The 17,627-nt window shown below is 39.1% G+C and overlaps 1 protein-coding gene across 1 annotated transcript in view; it reads right to left on the reverse strand.

Annotated features, from left to right (window-relative positions):
* Positions 1-17,627, reverse strand: part of ZFHX4 (zinc finger homeobox 4) — a 222,049-nt gene that overhangs the window by 34,815 nt on the left and 169,607 nt on the right. The window contains exons 5-7 of the mRNA XM_066623657.1: positions 14,221-14,343; positions 3,190-3,323; positions 1,658-1,858 (exon numbers count right to left, since the gene is read on the reverse strand). Coding sequence (XP_066479754.1) covers positions 1,658-1,858; positions 3,190-3,323; positions 14,221-14,343 — 458 coding nt within the window. The remainder of the gene's footprint in view (positions 1-1,657; positions 1,859-3,189; positions 3,324-14,220; positions 14,344-17,627) is intronic.

Below are 17,627 nucleotides of genomic sequence, written 5' to 3' on the forward strand. Positions count from 1 at the left end.
ATTCCTTCTGTGGGCTCTGACCAAATCCAGTCCACACCACTATCTTATATATATGAATAAACAAATCAATATCAGATGGACATGTTTTTAAATGGGGAAGGATTGTTTTCCCTTGATCAGATCAGTTAACAATCTTTGGTGATTGATCAAGACATTATTTTACTCAATGATTCTGGGAATAGACTGTGCACCACTGGCACAGGGATTTTACACTCACTTAGGGTTTTACATAAATAGATTGGATTGAACATCTTCAGGTATATTGCAGCACTGAGATTCGATACTGCAATCCTAAACACACTTAACTAGGAAATAACCCCCGGTGATCATAACGGAACTTACATCACAGTAAACATGCACAGGATTGCACTGTAAAGGTGTTTACACACAAGATTCAACATGTGTTTCAGCTTCTCTTGTTACGTTTGTGCCATGCAAGGCCAGGAAAAATATGGAAGATAACGCAATTGTATAACCTAGCCAATGAACTTGAAAAATCATATTATATAATGCAGCAGCCCCCCAGAATGCTTTACCTCTTAGCTGTGGTCTTCTTAAGTCTCCTGCTACCATAAGCTGCATTCTTTCCCAGAACAATGAGTACAGTTCCCACACTTGTGGTTTTTAAAAAGAACCTAAAAACGTTTCTATTTGGCAAGGCCTCCTTGACTCTGTAATTGTTTATTGATTTTAATGTTACTTTAATATTTACAGATATTGCATTAACTATATGTTTACTATTTTTATTCTCATCTTTTTTTGTAAACCGCTTTCGAGCATAATCTTATGCTGGTCTGCTTAGGATCTGCTGCATTGAATAGGGTTCCCTCCCAGGATAGTGTTCCTAGGATTGCAGCCTTACAGCCCAATCCTATCCGACTTTCTAGTGCCTAGGCAACCACAATGCAGCCCCAAGGTAAGGGAACAAATGTTCCCTTACCTCCAGGTGGAATCTATGACTGCCCCCCTCCCCACTGCAGAATACAGTGCACAGCGCATTGGTGCTAGAACGTTAGATAGGATTGGGCTGTCAATCTCTTGGAAAAGCAGTCTAAAAATTAAGTAAACACAAAATAATAAAATATTATTACTCACATTTATACCATGGTTTTCTATTAAAAGGTGGATTTTAAAAAGCCAAACAAACAGCAACCCCATAAGATTACATACCCTTTCCTACTACAGAGTAGCCTTTAATGTGGATTTAAAGTTATCTGTGCTGGGAACATGAGAGGTTGTGGATATTTTGTGTCTGCTATCACATGGCAATTATTTTACTACTTCATAAAATTAGCAACAAAGAATAATTTCTTGTACTTTTATCTCTCAGTACACAATTTGCAATACATGAAGCCTAAAAATTCCCCTATGGGGAAAGATAATAGTAGATCCAGTTTAGGATGTGCATGGAGGCACAGAGGTGAGGGCCTTGATCTTGAAAGGTGGACTTTAATGAGAGCTTCCAATTCCTGTGTCTCTGAAAATTAGGGTTAAGTGAAGAGGCCAAAAGGATGTACCAAGTTATTGGCAGAAGGAAGAAGAGATCTCAAGAGCTCAGGTTTCAAGTCTCTAGCTCCAGCTACAATGTCAGAATATATTCAACATCATTTACAGTGCATGTACTTGTCAAGTGCACATCAGCATTTTAAACACTTACTGTCATAAGCAGTTTCTCCACACAGTCAGGCGACACACTGTGCAAATGGGTCAAATGCAGTTGGAGATGCATTTTGTTGCTCAGGACATCCTGGCAGAGGGGACAGCTGATCACGGGCTGCATAGAATGCTGTGACAGGACGTGCATCTGGATACGATTTGGGTCCCTGCTATTGTAGTTACAATAAGGACACTGGTAAAACTGAAAAACATCCAACAGTAATCCGTCTCATTAGAAAACACATTTAGTTGCCGGAATAAAAAGAGCTATTAATATTAGCTCCATTTGCAAGAACAAAATTGATCACTGTTAATCATGCTAATTTCTGCAAACTTCCTAGGATCACAGAGTCTTCTGTGAATGACCCCCTGCTAACTCCTAGGCTCACAATTGATATGAGAAAGCAACATCCCTAGATGAACAAGATCCTAAATTCAGAAGAAACAGAGAAACACAGTCACCATCTCAGTAGTCCACTCTGTCACAGCAACAATGGTTTAGGGCAGTGGTTTCCAAACTGTGGGTAGTAGCCCCAGGGAATCACAGAAACCAGCCAGGGGAGCTGCGGAATCTACACGAAAAACCCACCGCCCTATACAATGTAGTGGATTTTAGCCCTAATGGAGAGTTGTGGCCAATGGCCCAGTAGATCAAGGGAGCCGCCAATTGAAAAAGTTTGAAAACCACTAGTTTAGAGTGTCACATGGCATGAGTGAATCTCTTAATATTCTTATACATTTATATAATACTTTACTCATGGCATCTGTTAATTTACATAACATTATATCTAAGCAGCTAGGCAAGCAATACAAGGAAAAGAAGATTGCACTTCAGTATAACTATAACCAATTACATCATCTAGAGACTATTTTGAGCAATCTTACTCAAAGTTTGTGTTCCCAGGTTTTGGGGGGGGGGAAGGTAAATTTGTTTTTCTCAAATTATGGGTCAGGACCCACTATGTGGGTCACAAGTCAATTTCAGGTGGGTACCCATACATTTTATTTTTAATATATTAGACTTGATGCTACCATGACATATGACTGCATTGGGGAAATGTTACCGATTTGTACTTTTAACAGGCTACTCTAAATACTTTTAACAATTATAGTAAATGGGACTTAAGAGTGGGTAGGATTGCAGCCTAGGATTGTCAAAAATTTCCTGCATGATAGCGTAACTTCCGGTGGGTCCTGACAGATTCTCATTCTAAAAAGTTGGTCCTGGTGCTAAAAACTTGAGAACCACTGTTCTAGAAGTTTCTTTAATGCGCTTTGGTTTCTAAGCATTTAAATGGCTTCAGCAGATAATAGCTGGCAATTAGTTTGGAAGCAAGAATTTGGCTCTTATAGTAAATTTGGGTCCTCTTGTCTTCTTGCAACATCAATGAGGTCAGGAAGGGGAAAAACACTATATCTGGCTAGTGTCACAAAGATAATAAACCACATTGTGAATTATCAGAAAAAAAGAAAGAAAATTCTGGCATGAAAAGACCGGGCACAAGGCAGCAATGATCCAGCAGTGGTTTTTACCTGTTCATGACCAAACTTATTATCTTCAGAAAGCGTGAGCTTTTTAGATGCACCATCTTCTTCTTTCGCCGGAAGTAGTGGTTGTTCCCCTGCGACAATATTTACTTTTGGTTCCTTCTCTGGTGTGTTTATTCCTGCTTCCAAGACAACATGCAAGAATACATTATAAAGAACTAACATTGCTATTAACATTACTCTGATTGTGACCTTTAGGGTCTCTCATTGTAATTTTAAATATCACAGCCTGCTTATTAAAGTAAAACTATTTTTGAAACTGAACAGGTACAAAGGTGACAGCACACTTATCTTTGAAGCAGAGCAGACTCTATAAATACATTAAAAATGTACTCTTCCCTCTTGTTTAGATAACCTTATGTTGCCTTAAAAGATTAATCAATAACTACCACTCTCTAGTATCTCGGTCTGAATTATTATACCCCATTAAACAAAATCAGCTTTCACCCACAGTTCTTTGTTCTCCAAAAATAATTAATTTGCTAACATTTAATTAGCAGTTCCTTCTTTAAAACATTTAAGAAGCACACATTTTTAAATAAGGCTTCCTCAACAGCATTCTATTATTTGATACCAAATTTAGTAAATATTATAAAAAAGAGATTTTTATAAAGCAATGCATTTTAATTATACGCAAAGATCAGTCACTTTTTGATGCACTGACTGTCTACCTTATAAGGTTATAATAATACATTGTACTTCAATTCAATAATAGTATTATTTTCTGGAGATAATTTTAACAGTATGTATTAAATGATATATTTAATATTCAGCCTGAGCTAGCTGCATAATATGGCAAGGCTTGCACACATCAAAGGAAAGAGTGCAATTCTAATTTCCCAGTCCATAAGAAAATTCTTTCCAGCGTCAATTTGCCCGATAATCTCTTCTGCTAGGCTGGATATTACAACAGCATTGGGTAGGCATGTCACATACATCTCACGACAAACACAAAACCTCATTTACCAACCATTCCAATCTCATCATAGCGTGGCATCAACTGACCTTTTTTCTGCTGTTTATTATGAGTATTTCTAATTTTAACTTTCAATTTTCACCATCTTCCAGTCAATTTGCAACTAAATTATTTCCAGGGTAAGGACACTATCACTGGACAACTGGGTGCAAATACATCTTGAAATGCAATGAAGCTAAACCATTGATTGCTATCAGACCCAACGTAAATATATTGTCCAGGGGTAATCTGACTGTATGCTGTGCATGAAGATTTATCCTGATTTTTAAAAAAAATCCACATAGAGTTCATATAAATGAACAAATTGCAGCTCATTGTATAATAACCTAGTTTTAATTTTAAAATAAGGTCATGGCTATCACTAAAACAAAAGCTTAAAAATACTTGACTAGAATATCAGGAATAGGGGGAAGGAGGATGAAAATGGCTTTCCATATAAAATACTTAGTACTATATCATTTATTGTTAAACGTTTCTTTGAAGAAAAAATGCAGGGAGTGCATTCAAAACAAACACAAAACTCCTCAGAATAAAACCAAGTCTAAAAGTCATAAATATTTTTATGCAGCAATGTTTCAAATATATTTTATGAAAAATACATTAACATTTACAGCTGTACATGTTGTGACCACTTCCTCCATTAAATTTAAGATGAAACTTACTAGAATATCAATACCAAAATGTGTATTTCAGACACTTAAAAAAACCCTGAAATTACGAGTGAAAAACATGAACACAACAATCTATATCGAAAGTAAGCAGACTGGGCCTTGTCCCTTTTTATTTTTATTTTTTTTGTACCATGCCCAAGTTGTTAAAGTACAGGTGTGCGTCACTTAACAATGAACCACATTTATTTATTTATTTATACAGGTATTTATATACTGCCTTTCTTTGGCCGTCAGATTTTTCCTCAGACTTTAATCCAAGGCGGTTTACATAGGCAGGCTGTTCTAAACCCCGTAGGGATTTTTACAATGGAATAGTTCTAGTCTTTCATAGAACTCCTCATCCCAGCTGGATTCCTTCCGGGTCTGGCCTCTCTCTGGCCCTTCGCCTCCCAAGCTCCACTTGACTACTACTCCTCTCTGCCACTTAGGTCAGCTCATCAGTATATCAGCCTGTCGTCAGTTCTCAGGTACTTCCTGAATATATGATGGTAGTCAATGCACAGCAAAGAGGCTCTTAATGAGGTTTCCAAGCCTGCCACGGAGGGTCTTTTTACACAACAAAGAAGCTCTTAATGCAAACAAAAGGCAACTGGTGTCCAGTAGTCTGAGCAGTGAGCATCTGGCAGGGAGTGTATGTTTACACAACAAAGGCACGATTGAGCTGAATGTTTACTTAACGACCTACTCGCCTAACAACAGGGGTCAGAGAATGTATCCCCATTGTTAAGTGACGCACACCTGTACTTAAAAATAATAATCACATGTTCTTATACAAACAAAACATTTTGCTGTCTGGTCTCTTCATTCTTAAGCTAGATTCACAAATAAAGTATTTATTGAAAGATTGCATTAGATGGTGCATGAAAATATAGAGCTATCATAACATATAGAGGTATCCTCATTTATTCCTGACTTGTTTGGAATATTTATTTATTTACTACTATTTATTTACTAAATTTCTACCCCCCTTTATCTCCCCCAGGCATTGAAAGAGGCTATTTATTCACATTTTATCCCCATAACCCATAATTCAATAGGATGGCTCTTTAACTGAAAGGAAAGACATAGGAGAAAAAAGGAAAGAGCCACAAATGTTCACAGAAATGTATACACCTGTGAAAAATTCTTCGCAAGCACAGGGAAGTCGTAACAGTGGTTTACTAGATACATTGGTATATTGTTGACAATCCTTTCTCACCATCTGACCAATCGCCAGTAAAAGTCTGCCAAAAGAAAATTCAGGCCAAGGAGAAAGCAGTCTGGTTTTAGTAATACCTATTTGGCCACATTTAGGGGATGGACACCAAGTATGTGTTTGGTGGGTTGCCCATGCCTCATTTTATTTTTAAGAATAATTCATCTCATGTTCTAATCTACTGGGATCATGGTCAGGTACAAAATACAAGTGTACTTTGGTTAAATGATGTTCTTGTTTGACAGGGATTCTCCACAGTGCAAACTGAGGAAACAGAGCCCTTCCCCACAGCACCACCCACTTCCCCTTCCACAATGCTATCCCAATCCCTGCTCCCTATTCCTACCACTACTTGCTATATGTGCAGGAATAAACTACATAAAACTATAATCACAAAAATCCAATAGTCAGGACTGATTGAAGCAGTCAGGAAGAAGACTGGTGGTAGGTGCCCATCTGTGTACATTTAGGGCACAATCCTAACCAACTTCCCAGCACTGGCACAGCTGTGCCAGTAGGTCATGTGCTACAACATCCTGCAGTGGGGGGGGGGGGTAGTCATGGAGGCCTCCTCAAGGTAAGGCAATATTTGTTCCCTTACGTCGGAGTTGCGTTGCCCTTATGTCAGTGCTGGAAAGTTGGTTGGGATTGCGGCTTTACTTGCTTCCACTGCCTCTCTTTCTACTCCCTGGATTTTAAAAGGAAGAAGAGGACAGAGAGAAGGAGGAAAGGTGGAGAGGAGTGCTGAGCTAGAATACTGGAGAGTGGGAGCAGCACAGGGTGGCACATCGTCAGTTAAGCGGGGCAGCATTTGTCCTGCTGCCTCAGGTGTCAGGAAGTGGGCCCTGCCAATAGATGTAAAATATTGGGTATGCACAGGGGATATTTTATTAATTTAGAGCAGCACCCTTGGGGCAGTTAGCCATCAGGTACATTCCAGTTGCATACTCTCCCCCAGTACAAATGTATGGAACATCACAGAATCAATTAATCCATTCTTAACCCCTTAACGCTGGGTTTTTGAACATTTAATATACGAATGATTCATTTATTCAGAACATGCTTTTTTTTTTGTCAAAATATGTTAACATAATGAAGCCATCCATTCTTTCCACATCACTGTAGGAAAATGCAGAAAGGCGTGTTCTATGACTTGCACACAACTATGGAATACCTGTTTCAAACTATAAGATTTGATGGCAGGACAGAAACTGTGGACCAAATTCTATCCTCAGTTGGCCTGTGGAGTTCAGGGTGCTGATGTAGTTTCCACTGCATCCTGCAGGCCATCCAGTAACCATGGTGTGACAAATAGATAAGTTAACAAAATTCTTACTCAGCTGCTTTGCTGCTCCATGATCCCCAGTGGGTCTATTCAGATCTAAGCCAGCTCTTAGATGCAAGTCTGAATGGACCCAAGGGGACATGTTGAGACCAGGTGGGGGGGTATAGAATATCAGCAGCATCAATATCAACTCCCTGCCTTCCCTAACCATGTCTCCTGGTGGTCCCAATCCCCTTGCTGATCCTCTTCCCCCTGATCTTGCCCCTTCCTACTCACACCCCACAGCCCCACGCCAACTCACCCAGCAGTAGCTGGGTGCTCTAGTAGCTCTTGCGTGGTCCCCAGCCTTTCCCGCTCCACAATGGGTCTCATTGGACCCACAGTAGCAATTTTTCTAGAGCACGTCCAAGGACAGAAAGGGAGTGAGGAGGTTACAGAAAAGGGAGACAGATCCTGTGCATATCATCGCTGCAAGATCCACCCCTCCTGCAGTTTCTCTGCTCCATTACACCCCATCGCTTGGCTTTGCCTCCTCTCCACCCCTCCCACCTTACCTGCCAGAGCACACTTTATGTTCATAACAGTCTCCAGCAGCAGAACGTGTGTTCTGCTGCCAGCTGGTCCCTGAAGTATATTGGGCCACTAGTGTATGTGGGAATTATAGCATAATAAATCTGACAGTATAAAATAAGAACATAAGAACATAAGAACAGCCCCACTGGATCAGGCCATAGGCCCATCTAGTCCAGCTTCCTGTATCTCACAGCGGCCCACCAAATGCACCAGGGAGCACACCAGATAACAAGAAACCTCATCCTGGTGCCCTCCCTTGCATCTGGCATTCTGACATAACCCATTTCTAAAATCAGGAGGTTGTGCATACACATCATGGCTTGTACCCCATAATGGATTTTTCCTCCAGAAACTTGTCCAATCCCCTTTTAAAGGCGTCTAGGCTAGACGCCAACACCACATCCTGTGGCAAGGAGTTCCACAGACCGACCACATGCTGAGTAAAGAAATATTTTCTTTTGTCTGTCCTAACCCGCCCAACACTCAATTTTAGTGGATGTCCCCTGGTTCTGGTATTATGTGAGAGTGTAAAAAGCATCTCCCTATCCACTCTGTCCATCCCCTGCATAATTTTGTATGTCTCAATCATGTACCCCCTCAAGCGTCTCTTTTCTAGGCTGAAGAGGCCCAAACGCCGTAGCCTTTCCTCATAAGGAAGGTGCCCCAGCCCCGTAATCATCTTAGTCGCTCTCTTTTGCACCTTTTCCATTTCCACTATGTCTTTTTTGAGATGCAGCGACCAGAACTGGACACAATACTCCAGGTGTGGCCTTACCATAGATTTGTACAACGGCATTATAATATTAGCCGTTTTGTTCTCAATACCCTTCCTAATGATCCCAAGCATAGAATTGGCCTTCTTCACTGCCGCCGCACATTGGGTCGACACTTTCATCGACCTGTCCACCACCACCCCAAGATCTCTCTCCTGATCTGTCACAGACAGCTCAGAACCCATCAGCCTATATCTAAAGTTTTGATTTTTTGCCCCAATGTGCATGACTTTACACTTACTGACAAAATGTATGTATGCTTTCTTGAGATGCCGTGTATTCACACACAGGAATAGTGGGGATGGTGAACCTGTAACACTTTGTTAATCTGTAGTAGGGTAAGAGCTAGAGATTTGGAATTTTAGACTGAGCTTGAACATGAACCAATGGACAGAAAAGGATAATCCCCAATTTCTTAATCCAGGATAAGTATCTTAACATGACATTCACATACTAATGGAGAAATTAAGATACTGATACTTAGAGGTATTTGATACTGATACGTCAATATGTATTGACGTATTTTCTACTGCAGTGTTTCTCAAACTGTGGGTCGGAATCCACCAGGTGGGTCGCAAGCCAATTTCAGGTGGGTCCCCATTCATTTCAGTGTTTTTATTTTTAATATATTAGACTTGATGCTGCCATGGTATGTGACTGCATTTGGGGAAATGTTACAGACTTGTACTTTTAACAAGCTGCTTTAGTAAATGGGACAATCCTGGATAGGATTGCAGCCTAGGATTGTTAAAAAATTTCCTGCTTGATGATGTCACTTCCGGTCATGACATCACTTCCAGTGGGTCCTGACAGATTCTCATTCTAAAAAGTTCTAAATGAGAACCACTGTTCTACTGTAAATATCAGGGGGTCCATGCTGTGCTTGCAGTAGCTGAAAACCAAACATGTCTTGAGTTAACATATCTGCATGGCATACAGGCATGCCCTGGTATCCACAGGGGTTTTGTTTTGGACACCCTGGATACCAGGGATCTGTGGATACCAGGAGCACTCTTTAAAAAGATAGGGAAAATGAAAGAGAAGGCTAAAAATAGCAACTGCTGCATTTTCAGGGCTGCCAGAAACTTTCCAAGCTGCTGCAGTCTTTTCTTGGGCACTCAAGCCTCCTCCTTTCCTTCAATGTCACTCCTGAATGCATTGTGTTGCATTCTCTTCCTGGTTGTAATGGATTCTGGGGTGACATTGAGGGAAGGGAAGAGCCTCAGAATGACCAGGAAGAGGCTGCAGCAGTTGCACTGTGCTAAGGTAAACAGAGCTATTTTTAGCCTTCTCCTTTGCTTTCCCTGTCTTTTTAAAGGGCATCCCCCTTATCCACGGAATTGCGGATAACTGAAACCATATATATAAAAAGACCATGCACTCCCTAAAACAAGAGCAATGGTGAACTTACAGAGAATCAATCTTAATAACACTCCATTAATCACTGAAGTAATATTGGAACAGCACACTTAAAAACAAAATTTAATTGCCTTCCTTGGACAGTATGGATGCCTGGAGAGTACAGGGGGCTTGCTTCTAACTGAAAAAAGGATATCACAGCTGCTACTTATATACCTATCTCCTAACACTGGAAAATGTATAATATTACTCACATCTGAACAACAAAAGTCTTTTAAAAAAGTAAGGCCAAATGGAGTCTATATTTTAGCTGGGGCCACTGCAATGCTCTGGCTTCTAATCTATCCATCAGGACCAACATGGTATGCAAACATCTAGTATGTTCCCTCTGTGGTGAATTCAATATTTTAACAAGTTTCCTGAGGAGGGCCTGAGCCAAAGTTAAACCTTCACAGAACCAGTGGTTGCCAGAACAGCAGTAGTTTAAATGGGTATGTTCCGATTTATGTGACATTTGCACTACTCATAGAGCTGACATGTACTATTTAATAAGGAGCTTTGGAAAGGTGTAAATTTTGACTTAAGAACATAAGAACAGCCCCACTGGATCAGGCCATAGGCCCATCTAGTCCAGCTTCCTGTATCTCACAGTGGCCCATCAAATGCCCCAGGGAACACACCAGATAACAAGAAACCTGCATCCTGGTGACCTCCCTTGGACTTTTTGAATACGAAATACGTATCTTAAAGACAGTTGTCAGAAAATCCCTGGTAGCCATATGCCATATATGACAATGACTAGATACTGTCTACGACTTAGGGCTACTTATTATTGTTAAGAATGAGAAGAATATTTCTATATTGCTTTTCAGTATACTTAACAAATGTTATGATCCACCTGTGGAGTAGCATTCCTTCTAATGCGCAGCTCTGTTAAGCTAGAGCTGCGCAGTCTCTGCAAAAATTACAGGGAGCATTGATGTGGAGGCTACCAAAAATACTTCCTTGTGCTCATGCTCCATGTAGTGGGGCATAATGGATTCCAGTGAGGTGGGTGGGCCTGGCCATGCACAGATTCACTTTGAAAGAGTCAGATCTAAAGAATCCTTGGGCTTGACGTTAAGTAACCTAGGTTCAATGAAGTCATAAGTTCATACAAGTCCATACAGTTGAATGGTTTATGACAACATGGATATCCCTAGCTGCCCTCTAACATGGTCAGGTGGGTTTGCATACCCAATCAGCTGGCATCTGCCAATCCCTGCAGGTTGGCTGCTTAGGATATATTGTTCTTGGTGATCTCAGATGAGCAGTAGTCCAAAAACTATCTGGCTCTTGGCCATGTGGTCTTTCTGTAATGATTTCAATGTGTCTCAGGGAAGCCTCCTTCCTGTTTATGTTGAGGAAGAAGGACGCAAGGGAAGCTTTTTGGGAATCCTAAAGTAAAAACAATGGTTACGAAGAGGTTTGTTAATATGTGGACAAAATCCAACAAAATGTGTGTTCTAATCAAATAAAGTACTAAGGACCCCATAAACAAATATACTGATTCATTATTTATGAATCAGTGAATTTGATAAAGACTGTATAATTTAGGACTTGTCATATGATATTATTCAAATCCAAAATAATTCTAAAATTATAAAAGCTGGTACAGTATTCTTTCTAATTAGAGTAGAATTAAAGGATAATTTTTATTGCAATAATGAAGGTGAATTTCCATGGCTCCTTGTGTTTACTACCTTATTAAAAAGTGTTCCCCTTAGCCATGTCAGAAAATTATTACATTTTCAATGCAAATGTATTAATCTGGATAAATTCCATATTAATTTCTACACTACGAAGAGCTGTAATTTGGATTATAATTAATCTAAAGTGGCACTAGATTTAAATGACAATATAAATGAGGCATTAGGAGGAGGCTTTTCTCTCCTGAATGAATATTCAGCAAACATAGCTTGCTTATTGCCAAGTTGCCTTTTGAAAGCTTCAGTCTGAGATAAGGAAGGCAATGCAGAACAACAGTTTACATAAATGTATGGGCACTAAACATGTTAATCCCTCCTTTTTCTAATAGATTTTATGCTAAAAAGGGGCTAGAACATTTTTCTGTCTAACTTGTTAAGACAGTGATTAACTTATTGGTTTTCCTGGGACTTCTCTGGCAAGACCTGCAACACTTAACTCAGGAGAAGAAAGCCCAAATTAACATTCAATTATACATAAGCAGTTATGCAGTCATTAGGAATGGCTGTCAGCTGTTTTGAGAATTAAGTTCATGGAATGAATGCTTCATATGCAGAATTAATTGAGAACATTCTATCAAAGGAATCAAAAGGTCAGTTTGAGAATTTGGAAAATGAACTATTTTCTGAGCTTGCTGTAGTAAAACCAGCAGAACAAGGTTTGTCTAGTATCTGTTTTACTAGGTATATTTTTGCATATCTGAAAAAAAAAAATCTTTCAGCAGTTTTGTTGCACCCAGCAAGTAACCCAGCATAGGGTAGTCCTAATTAAATCTGTTCTTTCTGAGAACCTAATCTTTGTGGAATCTTGATAACTCCCCCACACTGTTTCTACTGAAGACAACCATTTTTACGAATTGGCTCAACTTTGTTTATTCCAGGCACTTAGGAGCTTACAATCCTAGGTAGATAAGTTCTCCGAAATGTATTCCAAAGCTTGCTTGCTAGAGCACATGGAAAGGCACCGCTGCGCAGGTACCTGCATCTCCTTTTCCACTGGAGTACTTCCACCATGACCCAGTAATGAGCCTGAGCAGGAAATTCTTCATCCAGGACCTTTTCAGATATCATCTTTGAAGGAAAGGACTAGTATACTCAAAAAAGAGCCCTACAGACAGAGCTTTGCCATAAACAGCTCTTCTTCAGTCTCTTGAACTCAAAAGCAAAATAACCCCAGTGCCGCTGAGGTTTCTCGGCAGTAATAGATATTGACCTCAATATGTCGACAGCCAAACACAAAACATGCCTTTTTTCCCCTTAAAGATGCCTCCTGAATGCATTTGGCATAAAGACCTATCAATATTTTTATATTTTAATCCAATTTTATATATATATATATATATATATATATATATATATATATATAAGAAGTGTTTTTTGTTTTTTTTTTTTACAAATATGGGCTAATCCAAATTTAAGGAAACTTGATATAAAATGATGTTTTCTGTACAACTAAATGTTTTTATGGTGAATACAAGCTCCTTTATATGCTGCTGTCATTGGGATACAAGGAAAAGATATATGACTACCTGAAACTAATAGGCTTCAACCTGTTTCAGCACTTCTTCTGCTTCAATGAATCCAGCATAATGTAACTAGGAATAGCGTGCAGCAAAAGTAGCCAATGTAATATTCATTGTGACCATAGATTTCCATCTCATACATAAAAAGCATGGATGAAGTCACATATTTGCCAAATCAAACACAGAAAAAGCCTTGTGTATCCATGCCAGATGCTGGCCTTGGGTTTGTTTGTGCACAAGTAAATGTCATGACATAGGAGTTTTGTTTTCAAAGACAGTAGCTTTCATTACTGGGTTCTTATATTCCCAAGATCAATATTACCCAACTCATCCATTTTCAATGATATTTCCTCTTTCTTAGGCTGAATCATCTGTAAACTTTTTTTTTCTACTGGATTTTCAGTACTTTAAAAAAAAGAACAACAAAAAAGAAACCCACAGATAAATGCCCAGGAAGAAGGAAGATTCCTGAATGTGAGTGATCATATATCAAGAAGGGAGGGGGGGGGAGGAAGGGAGAATTATTTCTACATTCTTAAGGCTGCAAGGAGGACAAAAATTGAAAGCAGGGGAAAATTTTCAAGTAGTATCTAATCCTGTGCTTATGAAAAATTAATATGCCATCAGAGAAATCACAAGTACAGCTAAGATTAATGAAAGGCGCTTAACAAATTACAAGCACACAAACTGATTTGATTAAAAAATAATCTCACTAGTCGTCCTGTAATATTCTTCAACTTATCCGCATCTATCCTGTCAGATGGTTATGATTAAAAATAGGTCAATGGGAGGCTACTGATAGAAATCACATGCAAAATACACATGCAGTAGATAATAACAGGAATGCCCAGACGTTTTGAAATGAAAGACTATTTCATAAGATTTTTTAAAGAGTGACAAAATTCTAGCATCTTACCCGAGTCTTTACTAGCTTTTTTGCCTTCACTATTATTTCTCTCTTTCTCACACGTGTCTTTATCATCAGCAACAGACACTGATGAGCTTTTAGCAGACCCTTCTGCATCTTCAACTTGTTCTTCTGTGAACGAGCATAAAAAAATTTTTAAAAGCTAACTTAGGGATCATTCAACATCAGTTGTAAACACGATCTTTAAATAAGATCAGCACTACATTAAAGAAGAGGCGTAGAAAAACAGAAACGAATTGGTGAAAGAATGACACTTTAAAGAGATCTGATATTATTTCCAAAAAAAAATTCAGATTCAGCCCAGAAATTGCAAACATTTCTTTATCAGAGCATATAGCGCTAACTAGTGTGATAGATCAGATGTTTCTCATTTGCTATTCATTGGCTAGAAGTAATTTGCATCAAGGAAAAAAAGTAGGTGCACACTATAGAAAATTGAACAAAAGAAAGCACATGTTGCAATATATTTGAAAGCTAGGAAACCTTCTCAAAAATAAATCTTATTAGAGTCAGTACATTTTGCTAATTGCAATGTGTAAGTGCTGTGTTGGATCTAAACCTTGAGAATTCTCAGTTTTCATCTCCAGGGGGAGCTCTGCAGGGTAAATGTCACAACTTGCTGTATTGCTGCTAAGGAAGCAGCATTACCCACACCTTACTTACATGTTCACACCAGCTAGATTACATGAAAATCTTCACAGTAACTCAGCCCAATTTAATTATTCTGTAAATCTTAGCTATGCTACTACTAGTGGATTAATCTGTTTATGCAGTTAGCTTCTATGCTGGGGCCATGTAGCACTAATCCGTGAAAGGCCTACTGTTCCTTTTCATCTTGTGATCATTTGTCTCTGACTGTGCTGATGTCACATTTTAATGAATTTTAGCAATCTGAGTAATGCCAGATAACCAGACTTGCAACTCCCTACAGCACAGCATGCTGTTTTCATTGCAATACAAACAACAAAAGAAAGTCATATTTCCCAGTTCAGGTAGGAATTATATAAATTAGGAGGGAAAGGTAAAATGGGATTCAAAACACCAGGCTGCTCAATTTCATAAAATCTTTAATGACCATATAAATTAACCCTGGAAAGGCAAAAGGTCACAGACATGGATTTGCATACACTCCTCTATTCACTTTTGATAAGCAGAGCTTTTATGCAGGGAACATGATACAATTAACCCTTCAGGAGCCATACAAAATGCAGCTACCGACATTTTAAGTGTCAAGCATTAACTGAAAATTACACACTGCGTAAAATTTTCATTGTAAATGCTATAGTGATTGAAAGGGGAAACCGTGGCCCCTTCCGCACCCCATGTTTTATTAATAACATTCTGACAGCAGAATGAAATATCCTCTGTCGTATGGAGCAGCTGAGCACAGAAAAATGCTACTTAGTGCCTTACTTGCCAACTCTGCAGTGGAGCTGCATGCATAGGCAAACAACTGAAATCAACAACTACAAATTGCAAAAAAAAAAAGTGTCAAAAAGAAAAAAACACTCTTCACTATAACTTTTGACACAAATAGCCAGTCGGAATGCTTTGCACCCCTTTCTTTCTTTGCATACGCTATGCTGTAAAGCTAAATATCCATGGCCATTTTATTTCGCAGTACTAGGGTACAGAAAAAGGCAGATGCAGCAGTGACCAGCAAAGATGGAATAAACAATTCTCACTGCTTCAATATGCTTTTTGCTTTCTTCTCCCCCTCTCTCAGTGGTATTACTAATCAAACTCTGTAGGCTCCCAAGTCACAGTTGGAAATGAGGCTGTGTTTGTTAAGGGTGATGGGGAAGCACCGTCTGGGATGCTGTGAGCCTGTGATCATGACTAGGTTGGGCTCTGTTAATGCAGAGTGTGTACAGACACACACACACACACACACACACACACACACACACACATCTAGTCTGAACCATGGGCCTAAGATAGCTTATGACACTCCCTTTTTTGACTCAACCTCTGGAATGGACACATTTTCTTCTTTTCTAGATTTACCAGACCTTTTCCTTTGGACAGGAAAAAGAAGTGTGACAGCGATACTGAGTGTCTTTATCTGGAGGGCGGTGTAAAATTGTAAAGATGGTTATGGTAAGCATTACAAACGTGCTGTCTCTGTGTGTGTGTGTGTGTGTGTGTGTGTGTGTGTCAGACAGAGAGAAAGAGAGGAGGAGGAGGAGAGAAGAAAAATCATGAAGGTATTAAAATAAAAGCCACAGTATCATCATCTGGGTCTCATCAGACAATTTTTCCAGGGTGCTCTTTTTTTTCTGGTATGTGTTTTAAGTATGAGAGAAATTCCCAGACATGTTCTCCTATACATCATCATGGTGTCTGACCTCAGCCTGACCCTGGCAACAGTTTGAGAAATCTAAATGTGAACAAAGACTCTGTGTCAGCAGCGGGGAGAGATTGCGGGGTAGACTTTCCCCCATCAACTTAATCGCAAACAGCAGTTTTGAGGCCATAACTTTACAGGGCTCCACCAAGCCACAAACACATAACCTTTGGAGGTGAAACTGCCCTCCACCCCCTCCTCCCTTCTGTGATTTTTCTCAGTCCTCTGGTACTTCCTTTGATGTAGCAAGGCAATTAGATCTAATGTTCAAGTACTGCAAGCCTGTTTTATGGTTTCGAAGGTGAGAGCTGTTTATTACAGGTAGGCTCCTGGGGGCCGTAAAGGCTTTGCAAATTTTAATCATGCAAAAATCTAATCAAATGTAACTTATACACACCATAAAAATTAATATCATTATTATGCAGTATTTAAATTGGCTGTCTTGACTTTTCAATAGCAGACACATTCAGAAAAATATTTGGCATTCATATCAAAATGGGTTTGGCTTTCCTTTCGGAAACCAATTTCAGAGACAGAAATGACAATTGAAACTGCTCTTGCTGTCTTAGACAAGCAGCAAATGTTACATTGCTACAAATTTTATTAATGGGATACAGAACAATGTAATTCCCACTCTTACAAACATATTAAGATGCACTGATGCACTGTACACACACACAGAGGATAATCCCTGTTACTTTTACAGAACTTCATAAATGAGAAATAACAGCAGACAAGTTATGACTTCAGCCTTCAATGACTTATACTCACTCTGTAAGAACACAATGTACTTTTTTGTTTTGTGGTAATTTCACATTTTAAATCAACAAAAATATCTGGGAAAAGTATAAAGGTTCATACCAACATTGCTAAATAGACCTCTGATTGGGCTTTAGATATGAGTAAGCCCTCGTGGTCTGTTTTAAATTTATAAGAGTTCTACTTCTGTATGCTTAAAATTATAAGCTTTGAAAATAAGTAGAACATGGAATTCAGTCATATTTTAATAGCTAACATAACACTCACTACTGAAATGTGATATTTTATT

Source organism: Tiliqua scincoides, chromosome 4 (genome assembly GCF_035046505.1).
Source record: "Tiliqua scincoides isolate rTilSci1 chromosome 4, rTilSci1.hap2, whole genome shotgun sequence".
In the NCBI taxonomy this organism is placed as follows: domain Eukaryota; kingdom Metazoa; phylum Chordata; class Lepidosauria; order Squamata; family Scincidae; genus Tiliqua; species Tiliqua scincoides.